We start from the raw sequence: 18406 nt of genomic DNA on the forward strand, positions 1-18406 counted from the left end.
TAACAGACATGGTTATCTTAGGTTTACAGAAGCTGAAGCGCAAAAGGCACACCTTGAGATTATTTCTAATGAAGACAAGAAGCACTGTGACAAACCAATTCATGACTCAATATTCTTGCCTAAAGAAAGCATACAACATGCTTTGGAAGTAAGGAATAACAGAAGGAATCGCAAGATGTTGAAGAAAAGGTATTTTATATATCCCATCTACTGAGTTGTCTAGCAGTATGTCTTCATGTTTGACTGTTTATTACCGTTAGCAGATTAATATTGATGGATGATTTCTGTTGAAAAAAGTAGACTGAAGCCAAATGTGGAACAGATGTATTTATTTTTGCTCCATTCCTTATGAAGTGACTTTTTACAAAGTCAAAAAATAAAAGCGGTTGTTTTATGTTAAAAGGGGAACTATTTTAATAAGTATAAAATCCAAGACACTTTTACATTGATTCTTGTTCTAAAGAAGAAACTGTGCCTGAAGATGCCCTCCTCAAAATATAACATTTAAACATTAGGATGCACTCTAATCCAGCAAAAACAGAATCATTACTATTCATTTAATAATAGCATAAATAGGAAATACTAGTAAATTCTTTTATAATTGTTAAGACTCATTTTGCCAACTTGTTTCAAAATTTCCACTGTTCTACTTTTTTCCCCTCTCTATAGTATAGTTTTATAAGCAAACCACTGAGACAACCTCTCCTCTACTTCCAGCCCCACAGAACTCCTAGCAAATCCTTACCAGTCGGGAAAACTACCCAACGGGACACAAGATGATAACATTTTAAAGGCTTTAAAATCCAGCCAAAGAACTGAGACAGAGATGGCAACACTGACATCGTCTGGCACTTAACGGTGAAGGACTCTGCTAGTGGGCACTTGCAATTTTAAAGTGTGGAAAAAATTACTATGTAGGCCAGCTGATGGTTGTATAGCACATCTGTCCCCTATGACCATAATTATGTAGGTGGAAGCTAACACAGCCAGCAGCTGGATTAATTTCCACTTAAGTCTTTGGCACAGATTAGTTCAGGAAACTGGAAATGTAACTAGTTAACAGATTCACAGTAAAGTTTAGGATAATCTGAACTGACTTCCTGTACCCAGGGCTATTAATTTTTCCTTAGTTAGCCTGTATTGATCCCAAGGAGGATAATCTGCTTACCCATAATCAGAGTTCTTCAAGCCTTTTCGTCCCTGGGCATACACCACTCTGCACACATAAATGCCTCATAAGCTTGGCCTTGGAGATCTTTCAATGCTAACAGTACCTGAAGTATGCATGAAATTCATGCCAGAGGCACAAAGACTTGCACAAGCTCACAGTTCCCCAATTCCATTAAGGTAAACTTGTATTTGGCTAAAGCCTAAATTCCAGAAAATGAATATTCTTCATTTGAAAGCCTTCAAGGGATGGAAAATCACCACCTTCTCTGATAGTTTGTTCCACTGGCTAATCATGCTGTTATAATATTTGCCTTATTTCCAAGGTGAATGTCTGAATTTCAGCTTTATGCTTTCCTCTACTTTTCTTCACCAAATTAAAGAGTGCTTTCGCAGTTAGTTCTTTTTCCTTATGGAGTTCTGAAATCACTTATCATGTCACCTCTAATTCTTTTTATTTCAGTTCTTTAAATCTCATTTTCTCTGTGCATTCCTCCCCAGTATGTTTCTTCAAAGACAGACATCTGAAGCAAATGTAGCGTTAAAAAGCTTATTAGTTCCAACAAAGCTGTACACAGACACAAAGCATTATTTTACTGCTCCCATTTTCAGAGCCTTTTTGACACAGAATCAGACAACGAACTTACAGTATCTTATGCATTTCACTTTCACATCCTCTACTACAACAACACATCCCAGACCACAGCATTTTATGTGAGGGGGAAATGGGACACTCTTCAGTCCTACATCCTTGTAAAATTAAACTGTCAAATTAAACTCGTTTGAACATACCTCTATTTAATGTTATTCAGACTTCCTTGGGAGTGCCTTTCCCTCACATTTATTTTTGTGTCATCTGTAACTCTTAACCTCCAGTGATTTCTGAAAGAGTGATTTCCAAAACATGGAGTAGAAAAACAAAAAAAAAAGCATTTGGGTCTATCAGCCAGTTACTACAACCATTAACCAAATCTGAATCTTTTCAGCATGCACTGATGTACTGCAGAGTGCTCATTTTCAAAGCAAAATGCCACATGTTAAAGTCAAATGCATTTGCAGATGCATATAATTTGGGGTGGCAGAGCCAACTGATTGTTTAATCTCAGAGTGATACTGCCCAACCAATTCTTCCACAAAAATCACAACTGTTAATTACACTCCTTTCTTTCAATTTTCTATTAAACAAGTCTACATCAAGCTTTTCCTCTACACAGTGAAAAGGAGGCTGTGTTTTCTGGTCATCTCCCATATATTTCCATACATACTTCATTACTCCCACATGCTGTAAACAAAACTGTGTCTTTCCAAATGCAGAAATGGCTGATGTCACTTCTATTATTTGCTTCCTTTCCAGTAGAACCACAGAAAGAAACAGCTATTTCTCAAAATCCAAACACTGCTCCTCTTAGAGAACAAGAAACAAAACTATACAAGAGTCAAACTGCTTCTCTCTCGTGTCTCCTAGGTCCTAGCCAATCGGACCACATAAGAAATAAGCTTTTGCAGTAGCGGTGTGGCCAATATTCATTCAAAGTATTTTGATACGTTACAATGTGGATTGATTACAAGTAGATAACAAGATGCATATGCTACGTACTGGTTGGTTTTGCTCTTTTAACAGTTTTTTTCTCAAAACTTTCTAAAAGAATGCACAACCATACTCTGTTAACAAGCAACATAGGAAAAAAGCATCTGTGGCTCTCTGAGTTTATTACTAATCACGTTTGAATGCATATAGTTGTAGTCCTGCCACCATCACAGAATCATCTTGTCTTCCTCCTAAGATGACATATTCAATAAATACCAAACATCGCCATAAATATTGATAAGTGGACAATTTAGCTTCTCCCTTCTTTTTCCTATCTTACCAAATGCCTTCTTATGGCATGAGGCACCTCACCAACAACTGCAGTTCAGCAGCATTGTACAAAGGCTGCAGTATAATAAAATTAGCTAGAAAACACAGATAAACTGAATGGTCACACTCATAGCAAGCAGGACCCTGCATTAATAAATTTTTAGGTAGGGACATGCTGCACTTCAAATTCCGGTAATACTTTTCTCAATAAAAACCCATAGTGTATATGCCTTGGAAAAATAAATTGTGAGATATAGGAAAAACTTAAGGAGCCTAACTTTTTTTTTTTTTTTTTTTTTTTTTTGAAGAGCTTATTTCTATCAGGTTTGTTTTCATCAGCACGCCACAAACTTCTACACAAGCACACAAGCAGAAATCAACTGTATTATTAAGGCCTCATCTGAAGTACTGTGCCCAGTTCTGGGCTCCCCAGTACAAAAAGACAGGGATCTCTTGGAAAGAGTTCAAAGGCTCTTTTGGAGGGCCAAAAAGATGGTGAAGGGCCTGGAACATCATCCATATGAAGAAAGGCTAAGAGAACTGGGTCTGTTTAGTCTTGAGAAAAGAAGACTGAGAGGGGATTTGATCCAGGTCTATAAATATCTGAGGTGTGGGGAGCAAAGTGGCAAGGCCAGCCTCTATTCAGCAGTGTGTGGGAACAGGACAAGGGGAAACGAACTGAAAGTGGAGCAAAGGAAGTTCTGCATGAATGTGTGCAACAACTTCTTTATGGTGAGGGTGGCAGAGCACTGGAACAGGCTGCCCAGGGGGGTGGTGGAGTCTCCTTCTCTGGAGATATTTGAGACCCGCCTGGACAACTACCTGTGCGACCTGGTTTAGGGAACCTGCTTTAGTGGGGGGCTGGATTTGATGATCTCTAGAGGTCTCTTCCAACCCCTACGTATTCAAACTTTGGTATCAGTAACGAAAGAAAGGAAAATAACATATTGCAAGTATTTTTGTTAGGAGTTTCTTCTGAATTGTCTTTGTGCTTTGATGGTATTTTTAATACAGAAATGAGGAACAATAATTTCAGAGGGAGGTGAGGGGAAATTTCATACGAACAAAATGACTGCCATATCACTGATACTTCTAAACATGTGGCTTTGGTAATTTGTTGATCAAGAGTGAGTTTAAAAAAGGCTTCGATTTCAAGGAAAACAGAGCTCCAAATGGAATGAGATCTTGATTAGTTAAATAGCAAGTTCTAAAGAGAGCCTTAGAGGAGGGAGGAGGAGAGGAGGGAGGAGGAGAGGAACAACATGAAACAAACAAGTGGTAAAGCATGATTCTGGGTTGTTTAAGTCATCATTACCTCCTCTTTAGCTATTACTCCTGCTTTAAATGCTCACTACTTTTCTTTGTTTCAATATTACTAACCCTTTGCAACAAGCATGGTTTTAGCCAATAGATATTATTCATATTGAATCAAGTAACACTGAAGCAGTACATTCAATAATGAAGTCCCCACTGCTCAAGCATAAACATTAAACAAAGTATTTCCTTTTCATAATGCCTGAATTTTACTCATTGTCTTGGCAAAATGGAAGCTTCCATTCCCAAATCTCCTCTTCTGCATTAGTACCCTGCATAAAGGCACTCATACAGTTTTCAGTTTGTGCTCATAGAGCCTCTGGGATTTTAAGACATTCCATTTCAAACAATTCTGTTTCAAACACCCAATTGTAAGATTATACTTGCACTTGTTTATGAACAAACCCAAAGCTCCTAACTTAAACATTAAATAGAAGATGGCAGCCACCTCCTCCAGTTACAAATGACCAAACTTGTTTGATAAATCACTGTTGAGTGCTCAGCACCTCCTGCAAAGATTCTGGAAACTGCATACAGAATAACCAAGTGGTAAATCAAAGAACTGGAAAACAAACTTGCATCTGGTACTGATCTTGGTTAAAATTTCATAAACAATGCATGTATTTTGAAAGCAAAAAAATCTATCATCTGAAACATGGCTTATTTTACCCACTTCAACTCATTTGTGTAATTAAAGACTGCATTTCACCTTGAATAGCAAAGATAGCTGCTCAGTGCTTGACAATCTCCGAAAAACATTCCTGCTTTACAACACACACACTCCATTTTCAGGTTTATTTTAGACTGTATTTATAAAGATTGTTGATCTCACTGATTGCATTGGAGCTGCTTGTAAAAGTAAAACTTATTTGATTAGACTCCAGGATATAAACACAAATCTATGCTTTCTGTAAAGGGAAGTCTAATAGTGCCTTGTGGGAAGCAACTGAACAGTTTGATCTTCAGCTAGGAAAACAACAGAATTTTAATAATTTAGACTACGATTTAGTAAGTATTTCAGAAAAGTTTTATGCACTTATTAACCATTGATAAATAATACCACAACACCAGTATAATTTTTATTTAACAAGATTTGTACAATGATAAAAGTCATTTCGTTTCTCTATGCCCTCACAGTTCTCATGGTAGCACATCTAATCTCAAAGAAACACTGAGGATACAAGTTGCAATTGTCAGATTAATCTGCTTTTGTTAGAAAATTTTCCAGTTATTCTCAAGTGGGAACAGACTTCAAAATCTTTTGGTGATTTACCTCTAATTCAGGACAGAACTTCTGCTGCACCCAAGAAAACAAGACTTGATCAATAGCCTGGTTGGCACTCAACAAACTCCCTTCAGAATACGGAAAAGATCTCACATTGATCTTCTTAAAAGCTGTGTGCTATGAGTGCGTGCTATGAATGAGGCAAAAAGCTGAGAAAGAAAAATGGCTAAATGGGGTCTTAAAAGTCACAGTTTTGTTCAAATTAGATGGAAAGTTTCAAAATCAGGAAGACTGCGGTGTTATAGAGAAAAGCATAAACAAAAAGCACCATGTAGTAATACAGACAAAAGAAGCATGAAAATATGTAATACTTTATTAGCCTGCATATTCTCATATACAAGGAAAGGTGCTGCTGGAGGACAACTACCAAATTCTTCTCCTAACTTGGGTCCCAAAACTTTCCTCTTCTTCTTTTACATCTGACTGAATGCTCAAATTTGAAGTCTGATGACTAAAACCTATTATTCAAGTATGTGAACCCTACAAGTATCGTTTAAAGCAGAAGTCGTAACTTCTACATTTAAGGTCCAATTCATGAACATCAGAAGTTTGTAGGCATGAAGGAACTGAAAATGGTTCAAGTGACCAAAAGTAAACATCTCTACTGCTGACAACATTGCCAATTTTCATCTCTTGAGTAGCTGGAATAAACGCAGCAACAACAAACAAGACCAAAAAAAGCCCACAAAAAGCCAAAACCATTACAATCTCCCAGGACAATTTTTCAAAATAAAGCAAAAGTTAAAGAAAACAACAGAGAAGCAGACGCATGCTTTTACATATGCATGAATAGTACTTGTTTTTCCCCATAGCTTATGCTTACAGGTCCTCCGATACTTCTGCGGTAACAAAAATTGTTTATTTAATCACTGCCTTATTTTTCAATACAGTTTCTGAAGCTTGCCATTCCTATACAAAATCTTCTAGCATGGAATGCTAGCAACTAAAATACAAAGGAAGAAATATTGTCCGTCCTCCTACAAGCCAAAAGTACTATCTGTATGCCCTACTTTCAGACACATTATTATTACCTTATAAATTTTGTGCTTGATAAAAGGTATTTTGGGGAACTTGCAAAGTCAGACCACTCCAATATTAATTACATTCACTAGATATTTGTTTGTTTCCAACAGTTCTCAAACTCATACTATTTGAAATCTTTACAAACTTTAAAATTCCTTTTTTTTCCTGGCAATTTACAGGAGAAAATAAGATTCACCTTCAAGGCTCTGAGATCTTACTGAAAAAGTTAATGCTTTTAAATCTTCAATAGTCTCAGACTTCACTTCTGATTCTTTTGGTGATAAATAAAGGATTAGTTTCAGATAACAACGTCAAACTGCAGCCAGTGTACCTTACGTGTTTTCCTGATGCTTTTCTGCATCAAAAATAAAAGAAAAAAAATATCACTTAAACTACATAATTTATAAATACCACTGCAGGATCTTACTCAAAGATTATGCTATTAAGTACTCATTTAACCTTTCACTTTTTGTAATAGATGAGGGGAAACAGTTAATTGCCAACTTTCAAACTAACAGCACTGCAACAGCAAAAATGAGTGGTCATTTTTCTTTTACCTTGAATAGCACTAGAAATCAAAGTTTTTAGCAGAGTCTATTTCTTTCACTGAAAAAAACAAAGCTGCAAACAAAATGTCCAATTCACCCTATTCAAGCTATTCTACGTGTCTCAAATCATGACTGGTCCCTCCAAACTACAGTCTTCCTGAGATCACTACAATCCATATTAGGCACTCTCCTCTTGCTCTGCACTATTATTTTGAGTCTACTTGAGAAGGAACAAATAATCCCTTGTTTCATACCCTTCCAAAAGAGCTTCTCATTGGAGAAGTGAGGGCTTCTGTAATTTACTCAAGTGCATTAGATACTCCATAGAAAACACAGGAGATATGCCAGTGCCTGGAAGAACTTATAATCTAGCACTGGGTGCTAGAGAAATAACAATGATATTCCAGTGGGTAAGGCAATAAGAATGGACTACAGTGTCAGTACAGGCGCTTACTTTAACCTCAGAGTACATGAGCGCTGAAATAAATAAGTGGCAGCATTTCTTAAGCCTGCCAACAGAAAAATGTTTCTCCGAATTAATGAAAATACTGGCCTGCTTTTCTTTAAAAAAAAAAATAAAAATAAAAATAAAAAAAAATACTCAAACTACTTAAACACTCAATGCAAATAAGACCAACCTTGCGACACTTCACTTTACCATTTGTATATCTAGATATTAACCACCTTCTTCCATGTGTCAAGTTTTAGTTGCTTTTTAATATTTAAAACAAGGCTGAAGGGTTTTCCAACAATTTCCACTGGCATCTGATATAAGCAAGAAACAAACTACGTGCATTTGATGACACTTAACATTTAATGTTCAGCTCCTGTGCTGTAAGCAAATGTTTCTACTGCAACTGATTTACTCTTCTTAATTTAAGGGCAGATTGCATAGCTAATATGACAAAAAATAGGATGTTAATTACATTTAATACAGCAGTATTGAACCTGTTCTGTCACACTAATACTGCAAGACAATTTTAAAACATGTTGCAACATAAGTGGTTTTAGGTTTTGAAAGACATTTAGGCTCCGGCTCACAACAGCATTTACTTTTTCAGGCATAAAACAAATTACCCACTGGTAAGCCTTTCTTTAGACGCCCAAGTTAAGACAGTCCCACAAAGAAAACTAAGGCATGCCATGTAATTACTAAGTAGTTTCAGAATAAAATATCTTTGCTGTCTTATTTTCTAAACTACATCAACAAATTCTGATGAAGTACGTAGATAGGATGCTTAACACCTGTAACAGTGGAAAGCACAGTTATTTCCACAGAAAATAGTTCTACTGCTAGAAAAGAAATGCTTGAGATTCAGAGATATGGCATGAGTGCAACAAAGCAGTGTTATTACAATTTGTGTTTAGGGTATCATTCCGTTCCTTTACTCACATTTTCTAAACAGTTCCACAAGGCTAAATTACAATTTCAGCACCACACAGAACTGCTATCTTGGAACAAAAATGAAAATCTTCCATAAATTTGATTCCTTTAACAAAAGACTGTTGCTTTAATGCCACTGAGTGAAAATTGTGATAGTACAGACACTAAAAAAAGTAATAACATTCTAGGAACACATTCTGAATAAACAAGACTGCAAAACATCACTGCTTCAGATATTACTCAGCATCAAATGTGACAGGAAGCAATAATGTACACCCTCTTTAGCACATTAATAAATCAGCTCAACTTTAATAGCACCATCACTAAAAACTGTAATTGCACCATTATATGCAAACATTTATTTGTGCAAAAGGAGTGGACCATAACAAAAGCTACAAGCACATAAAGATGATGGAGCGGAGCAGGTTCAGTTTTACCTCTCAAGTGGTCACATTCAGTAAAGCAGTACCTCCATATCTTGCACTTTGTTCTTGCTCAATTTGTTCAAAGTTGATTTCAGGTGAAGACATCCATCTGTACCTCAACTGTGGGCTAAACTTACTGATCTCATGGTTGTAGCTAATGATCTACTCACACAGCAGCAAACCAATTAAAGGAATAGCTGTCCAAATGATTACAGCAAGTTCGTTTTATAGCGTATAACACAGACTGTCAACAAGGGTGACAGTGCTTTTCACTGCAGTGAATTTTTGAAAGCTTTGAAGTTATATTTCTATTCATTGTAACAAAGTTTATAACAAGAAGAGCGAGTAACCACTATAGGGAATGACATTAGAGAAGGGATCATATGCTCTTCCGATAGACAAACACTGTGCAATGCGGAAAAATAGTTGGCTACATGTTCTAAAGATATGTGGACATCTTATTTAAGTTTCTCTAATACCCAACAAAAACACTGATATTCAGTTACCTCATCTATAGTATAATGTATTTTAAACAGATTAAAACAATTCAAGAGCAACCAAAAGAAAACAGGTACAAGAATTAAAAAAATCTAACAGACACGCTGTCATTTATTCCAAGAATGAACAGCATTTTGTGGTTTGTAAGCCACATTAGCAATATATTATCCTATTTTACTTCTTAACATGTTATCTTGAATTACCTTAACAGAAGTTCTTTGGGCAACTTTTTGTTAATCAGGGCTTCATCGTTATTTGAGAAAACCTGGAAACAGAAAGAAAAAAAAATTAAAAAGACCAAAGAGAAAAAGTGCTTTTAGAGAGTCTTTTCAATTACCATTAACGCCAAGTTTTCACCACAGTATTTGGTAACCCTACAAATGATTTCAACACGCATGATGCAGCCACACATACACTTGCTCCTTATTGATAAGATTTAGCTGTGCAAACTTTATGGAGCCACTTTGTAATTTGCACAGTTTAAAACCATCCCATTACAGAAAATGGTCATGTTTTATGCTGTGCGTTCTGTACAGGTCCACACTGAACCCTCTTTGGCACAAGTACGTGAAAACTGAGAAACTATACCACACTCCAAAAATGGATATACGTCATCCTTACAGAGCTTAAGATCACCAAGGTGATGGTGGGTAATATTCTTATGAGTTACAGTTAAAAAATAAGTCAAAAGTTTCCTCTGAGAGGACACACAAGGTCTGTTGTAAGAGACAAGTGAACTTAGATCTCATTAATTCTGGTCCAGTATTCAAACATTCAGAACCGCAGACCACTACAAATCCACTTTCAACTTCATCACTCCACAGTTGTAGACGCTTCCTCAAAAGCTTTGGTATGCATCTAGACTGTACTTTCCATTTATATGCATAAATATATGTTTTAAAATAAAGCTACTCTGCAGACTGTTGCTAGTTTACAAGCAGTTTATCCTTTTGCCAGTATAAAATCTATTATTATCCTTCCCGACTTTATGCTGGAGACTGCCAGATATACAATAACAGACACGTATGCTCACTATGTGAAGATGACACAGCTTTTAAGTTAATAAGATATGAGAAATTACTATTTAATAAAAACAGATAGAATGCATGGTCAAGCTGATACCTGCAGCTACTCATTGTAGAACTATCATAGAATGACTTGGGTTGCAAGGGACATTGATAATCAAGTTCTAACCCTCCTACTGTGGGCAGAGTTGCCAACCACTGAATCAACCATTAAACCAAGTTGCCCACAGCCCCATCCAAGCAGGCCTTGAACACCTCCAGGGATGCGGCACCCACAACTTCTCTGGGCAGCCTCACCAGCACCTCACCATTCTCTCAGTGAAAAATCCACCTGACAGCTAATCCGGAACTCCCTTCTTTTAGCTCAAAATCATTGCCTTCGTCCCATCACTATCTTTCCATGTAAAAGGCCACCACATTGGTCAGGCACAATCTGTCCTTGGTGAAGCCACGCTGGTTGTCTTGGATCACCTCCTTGTCTCCCATGTGCCTTAACATGCCTTCCAGGAGGATCTGTTCCATGATCTTTCCAGACTCACTGGTCTGTAGTTCTCCCTTTGTTAAAAAGTTGGAGCAACGTTTCCCTCCATTATATTTCCCAAATATAACGGAGAGCAGCTTGGCAAGCACATCAGCCAGGTCCTTCAAGACCTTGGGATGCACATCATCAGGCCCCATAGACTTACAAACATTCAGTCTCACAAATCAGTCTGATTTGCTCTTCTCTTACAGCGGGAGGGATTTTGCCCCTTCAAGCCCCACCTAGATGTTCAGGGACACGAGAGACATGAGAAGCTTGGCTGACAGTGAAGACTGAGGCAAAGAACTCACTGAGTACCACAGCCTTCTCCATGTCTGTTGTAGCCAGTTTTTCTTTCTCATTTATCAGAGGGTACACTCCCTTTGTATTGTCTCTTCTGACCAATGTACACATAGAATCCCCTATTCACTTTCATATTCCCCATCAAGCGCAGTTCTATCTGTGCCTTGGCTTTCAAGATCCGAACTCTGCATGTCTGGAGGAAATTTCTGTATTCTTCCCAGGCCACATGTCCTTGCTTCCACTGTCTGTACGTGTCCTTCTTAACTCACAGTTCAATCAGTCTCCTGTCTCCTTCGCTTTTTTTCCTATACATAGAGACAGAACTCTTATGCACTCAGAAAGGTATCCTGAAATAGTTGCCAGCTCTGCTCCTTTATCTCTAAAGACAGCTCCCCAGGGGACTTCATCCAGTAATCCCTTTATCAGTCTGAAGATCACTCTTCTGAAGTTCAGAGTCCTGACTTGTGTTTTGCCAGGTCTATCGTCCTCAAGATCACAAACTCTACCAGGGCATGGTCACTGCAGCCCGGAATGCCTCCAATCTTAACCTATTCAATGAGAGTTAGTGAGTACAAGGTCCAGTAACGCTTCTTCTCTGGTCAGTTTGTCTACTGCCTGGGTCAGGAATTTAACTTCTGTATTAAAAAGCAAAATCATTACAAATCATAGCATGGATTTTTGGGAACACTTAGTATTCTTCTCCTGCGGGAAAGCTGAAAATCTAAACCTGATCTTCAACTGAATCGTACTCCTGGCAACTCTTATGGGAAAAAGACCTGTAATCTTTGTTTATACAAGATATAGTTCGAATTTAAAGTTGGAATGGCAGACTATGTTAAATAAATGAAGTACAACCTGTATGTTTGCATTTAGGAATCCAAGTTAAACTGAAAAAAAAATTTAAAAAGCAATTTTTACTCCTACTTATAAGAAGTAAGCAACGCAAAATACAACACAAGTCACAGATGAGGCCAGAAACAGATTCAAAGTTGTTTCCTCTCAAACACTTCTACATGTTCATGTATGCATTAGCTACAGTTACCATACCATCAGGTATTGTTTTCATAGAATTAGCATATTTAAATAAGCAGATTAGCTTCTAGAATGATAATGCATTTGCATGTCAGAAGACAGTACCGTCTTTACAGGCCATTCAGTGCAACATTTCGGCCAAGTGAAGAGCAGACACGGGATAAGGAGTTGGTGTCTTTTAGATGAAACCGCATAAAGTGATTCTGACAGCGTGCAACTGGAATCAAAAGAGGATGTGCAAAGGGGACAATGTATTTCTTTGAAGATTCCCAGATGATCTGAAACTGCCATTTATCACAGAATTTGCTACTGAAGTAATTACCATACGCGTATGCATCATCTCTCTGAGGTAAACAGAACTGCCCTACTAAATTTTTAAACCGTGACTTTGCTACCTCTCTATTTAAAATAATAAAAATAAATAAAACCTGTCAAGGAAGCGTTCATCAACTGCTGAGAAAATATTCTAATAACCTTCACAAATCTAATTTATTTTTTCTTATAGTTAGAAAGCACTGACAGTGACATGCCCTTAAAATACCTCTATGCAGCAATATTACAAAATAATTGTGGATGTAGAAGGACTATTTCTTTTTCCTTACTTTTGTGCTTGATCGCAAGTTTGATTGAGTTAATGACAGGGTGTGTAAAGCTCCAGAGAAGTGTGCTTTTAACTGTACGAGAAATTGAAATACAACAGACAAACTGGTGAAGAATGAAAGAAAAAAGGTGACACTGAACATGTGTAATAGAATGCTGCTCTAAATCCAGCTCCAGATTTCCAGTAAGCACAGGAGATGCAGAAAATGTCTATGTGCTGAAAGGAATTAGGTAAACAGCACAAACCCACAATGAACATTGTAACAGTGCTTCACCTGGTCTTGCTTCAAACAACTAATTGCACAATCCTGGGCTGCTTCTCACAATCCTTAACTGCTCTTCCATTGTAGCATCAATTCTGTGCACAGGAAAGACTGGTTAAAGTGAGCTAAAAAAAAAAAAGAGTATTTCCTTAAGAAGACCTGATACTTGCTTACACTAAGCTTATGGAACATACATGTACATATACATATACTGCTTCACTGTATAAATAGAACATATACACACATCGTGCAAATAGGTCAAATCCAAAAAGAATAATCTCACTTTTGTTTCCTCTTCCACATTATGAAACGTAATGTTTACCACCAGTCCCAGAATATAACTTCCCCATACATCACAGTTAGCTTGTTATCATTATAAGCATCCACATATTATTCTCTTCTGGTCTAACAGTGATAAAGCTCTCCTGTTTACACCAGAATTACTGAGCTGAAACAATCTCTTTTTGATGGGATTGCACACATATTTTGTACCCCATCTGGCAAGGAACTGTGGTATGATCAGAAACATAATTTCTCCTCCATGAAGAATCAAAGGAATATTCATCCTGTTTTATCACATTTATCTAAATAATTCAGGAATTCCATTTGACTAATATTTTCAACATCAAAAGACAGTTACACTATTAATTTTGTTGAAAGACTTTTTTCCCCCCTTTTTTTAAGGGATGCATTTTCAGTTGTCATTTAATCGACTCTTCAATAAAGGACTATTTCCTTAGCAGATGAAACCATTTTGTTAGCAGCTCAGCCATTATGGCTCAGTTCCACAGAGATATTTATGTATTTAATTTCCACTGAAATCAGAGCGAGTGAGGATTTTCAACACGCCAACTTTTAAAAAGGAGGATCTCAAAAACAACTTTGCTCATTAGAATGCTAAACAAGCATTGCTGAGTAAACAGAGATTTGGGAGAGAAGATGACAGAGACCCCAAAGAAAAATAATGTCAGTAAAAAGAAGCTGAATGGACAGCAAGGTTGAATTATTTAACAAGCCAGTAGCTGGGTCACTGTCACCAAAGGAGACAGTAGTTTAGAATTAAATCCATTAATTTCCCTTCCCCTTCTGTTGACACAGCAGACATCCTAGTTAAGCTGTGAACATTTCCATATGTTAAAAGCATCAGGTCTTTCAGGTTTCCGCTTGCAAGAACAGCATCTATTTAGTACTATTTATACACTAAGTGGCTTTTTAAGATGTTTTAAAAGAAAATCCTTAACTGAGGTTTTACCCAGTTCCCCCAATGCGCAGATTTCTGTGCCCCAGTGCAAATCCTAACAACACACAGCACATCCCTCCTCCTCAGTGAAACCATCTAAGTGTTGCCAGTACAACTTTGCCTTCACCACACAACTGAAACTACCTTCTGCTGTAGCAGAAAGAAAGCCAGCAGGCCTACCCAGAGCAGTTTATGAGCACTCCAGTGTCATCAATAGCATGCTAAAAAGCTTTTTATTTAGCTACAGCAGAAAAATGAAGGAGGAAGAGAAGTGTTAATGGTTATCCTTGATTAGAAATTTAGGTTTATCTCACTTTGCTCTATAAACTATTTCCTAATGGTCACAGAAAAGCAGCTATTTGGTGCTTCCTCTGGAAAGGTAAAAATAATGCACAAGAATAAAGCAGACAAGGAGAATCATTTAGCACCACTTAAGTAGCAAAATCTAACTGTATCTAGGCAACAAAAGCAGTGTTAGACGGGAGAACGGATAAGCACTGCTAGCAGGACTGAAATAGGTGATACCACAGACAACACAACCCATGGTAAAGCTTTCTGTACAACCAATGACACAAAAATGAACCTCACAAAAGACAATGCCATCTCCAACTACTGCCACCTACAGCAGAGCCTTTTATTTCAATACACAGTCACCGTTTCCCCTCCAGGCTTTTCCTGCCATGCTACAGCTGCTCACTGTGCTCTGCCTCCAGCTTCGACTCTATGCACTCTTACACCCCAGCCATGCTGCTTCCCATGGCAGCTACCCACTCTCCCCAGAGCACATCACACTGCCCTTCGGCTTCCTCCTCACTGCCAGATGCCGACTGGATCCCCTTCCAGAAGGGTGACAAATGTCCTGATCAAAAACAACAGCTCACATGAAAGCCTTTCGTGTTGGTTCTATGAACAATTACAACTCACCTTCACAGATCAAGATGAAACATACCCAGGAATCTGTGTCCTTCCCCAGTGCTTATCACTGTCCCAGGGCTGCCCATAAGGACCATACTCCTTTCAAAGTTTCCCCAGAGCAAGCTCTGTCCAATATAATAAAACTCATCAGGCAGATGCAGCTGGCCACACTGCCTGCTTTACTGCTTGGTTTTATTCCAGAAAAGCCATCATTCTGCACTGGCATTCAGAGCACATCACTGACATTTTACTGGAGGGCACAATGGCTCTTGCAAGGCCCTGTACTCACTGAGTAGCAGATGAAGGTCAGCGCTCATCTCTGCGGCCACAACTCCACCTCAAAGCCTTTGGCCACCCCAACTCAGATGCCCTGTTGCCGGGAGAAGAAGGTGCCTGAGGTTAACCCATCTGCTGCCTTGTGTCCCCCACCTTCTTCTCAGTTAACCAAGCAGCCGACAGAACCCTTTCCAGCCACTTCTGGCCAAATGTACTTAGAACTATCAAGCATTTTTAAGAGTATGGCTTAATTACTGTGCACAGTCAGAATATTAAGGCTTAATAAGCAGGTTACCCAAACCTGTCAGCTGAGCTCACTATCCTTTTAAGCAAGACCTGCCTTTTCTCCTGGAAAGTCACCAAAGAGAGAGCAATCCTCTGAATTAGCCCCACATATTAAGAACAGCAGCACGATCTGCTGTCTCACCATCTCCATTATTTAAGGTGCTGTGACATTTCTTGGCAAACCTTTCCTTCAGGTAGTTTGTTTGTATAATTGCTGGTGATGGGTTTGTTGGTTTTTTGTTTGTTTTGTCTTTTCCCCCCTTTCATAATATACTTTAAAGACTGCATTTTGCTTTCTTCCTCATTACTCCTCTTTTAAGATTATAGATTTCCAAACAAAAACAGCATATGATGAAGCATTTATAGGCTATTCCTTCAAAAATAAAGCCTTCAGGTGATGTAATCTTCAGATTTGATTGTTAAAACAGAACATGGGGAAACCCAGATTGTCTGCTTTGTAGATTTCGAAGGCAACAGATCTGTGGCAGAAAATAAGAAGTGGATGGACAGTTGTTGACTGTAGCCCATCATAAAGCTGGATGGATTTTAGGTTCTGTATCTTTCAGATTCAGTGCCTTCTTCTTGAGCAGGTAAGCAATAAACTCTTCTCCAACATTAAATAGATTCAAATGCAATAAGTCCCAAGGATGAAAAACCTGAGAAAGGTACCTTTTCCAAACTGAGCAATTCTATGATTCTACTTGAACATTCAAGTAACTCTGAATCTCTAAGCAGAAAGACTGAGATGAATTATAACACATCATTCATATGGACTGTGCAATCACACTAAAATTCATCTTGTGGCAAAAACAGTCTCTTGGTTTCACACACTCTGTAGAATCGTGCTGTAATAAACATTCTAGACATTCATACAGCGATCCATTTTTGGAAAATTAGCGTGAGAGAAAAGCTGTTACCTATTTGCTTAAATAGAGCGATATTTGGTTGTGGACAGCCCTTCTGTTTCAGCCACCCAAATTTAATCCAATCACAGATTCATCAAAGCCGTTAGGAGTTCATCTTTCAAAATTCCTGTTCTGAATCATCACTCCAGCCTCTAGTTGCTTTTAGTGCCGTACATATGGCTAGTTTTATTCCCAGTCTCCAGTATTTAACCTACAAACTAATACACTGATCGCAGTGCAATGGAGAGCAGCGCATAAACCTAGGAATTCTTCTGCAGGTTCATTCCCCCAGTTTACACCTCTCAGGTCTGGACTGATACAGTTCTCCATCCAAGCACACAACCCACATCTGAAAGGCCAACTCTATTGCCAGTGACACCAGTTCACACTGTAAATGTAGCTATGGCTTGAGCTCTGTTTGTGTGGCTGAAGCAGAATCTCTAAACACCTTTGAGAGGAATTTTAAATACTGATTTTTCCCCCCTCAAGCATAACTGTTTTTCAATATTATATTAGAAGATGTAATTCATCACAGAAATGACTCTAAAGCTTCTACAAAGCTGTTTTAAAGCAGTGCTTGATCTGCATCATAAACACTATGTCAGAACTGATGTTTTTCTTAGCACCAAGTGTGAAATTTTTATTATGAAGAGCAAACCTCCGCCAGACAGTCTCCCCAGAGTATGAAGGAGAAAATAAAGACACAAGATATGTTGCTACTGCACACATCATATATATAATCTGTAATTAATAACAGTTTTCAGTTGGAAGAGATGAAATTACGCACTTCTTCAAGATTACGTCTGGCAATTACAACTGAATTCAAAGGAAACGCTACATAAACTGCTACAGGGAAGGAAAGCAGTTGAGGTTTAGAGGGAAAGCTGGATGTTCACTTAGTTGTTACTATTTGCCCAAACTTAACAGCTCTTGAATTTCTTCAGAAATAAACAAGCTTGATGCTTCTGCTTTAGTAGATGATAGACTGTTCTCAGAACTACGCACACAGACATTGTGACTGTTAATATTCAGGTAATAGCTACATCCAGTCATGACTTGGAAACACCGTTCCTCAGTGAAGCTCTGACCTCAATTTCAGCTTCTGATGACAGAAGAGCATGACATGCTGGTAGAGTTTCACATTTCTGATGACTTGACGTCTCGTCTCCTTATTGATTTCAGTTTAGAGAACATACTCAGTAACCAGTTCAAAGTAATCAAGCCCACTGAAAATAGATTTCACCATCTCTTTCTGTCTGAAGGAAAAGACAGGAGAACACTAGGATAGAGAAAGAGAATACCATGAATCACAGCCCATATTTTACCATTTGATACCTTGCTGCTGCCATTATGCACTTTCTTGTAGGCCACACAGCAGCAGCTTGTGGTTCTAAGTAATCAAAAACGGGCAAGCACAGAAAGGAGCACATTCCCAGTTCTGCCCTCCTCTTCCAAAAGTACAGTGGTTTCTACAAAGCAAAGATAACAACCCAGATGGAATCACTCAAGAGACTGAAGAGCGTTGACAGGACAGCAAAAG

The 18406-nt window shown here is 38.1% G+C and overlaps 1 protein-coding gene across 5 annotated transcripts in view; it reads right to left on the reverse strand.

Moving 5' to 3' along the window:
• Positions 1-18406, reverse strand: part of FBXL2 (F-box and leucine rich repeat protein 2) — a 70149-nt gene that overhangs the window by 20700 nt on the left and 31043 nt on the right. For all 5 annotated transcript variants that reach the window (XR_014943615.1, XM_085540478.1, XM_085540477.1 and 2 more), the window contains one exon: positions 9706-9767. Coding sequence is in view for 4 of the 5 variants with exons in the window: in XM_085540478.1 (XP_085396604.1) it covers positions 9706-9767 (62 nt within the window). In the remaining variant the exon portion in view is untranslated. The remainder of the gene's footprint in view (positions 1-9705; positions 9768-18406) is intronic.

The sequence above is a fragment of the Coturnix japonica genome, chromosome 2 (assembly GCF_054131305.1).
Source record: "Coturnix japonica strain WE chromosome 2, WE-NBRP24, whole genome shotgun sequence".
In the NCBI taxonomy this organism is placed as follows: Eukaryota; Metazoa; Chordata; class Aves; order Galliformes; family Phasianidae; genus Coturnix; species Coturnix japonica.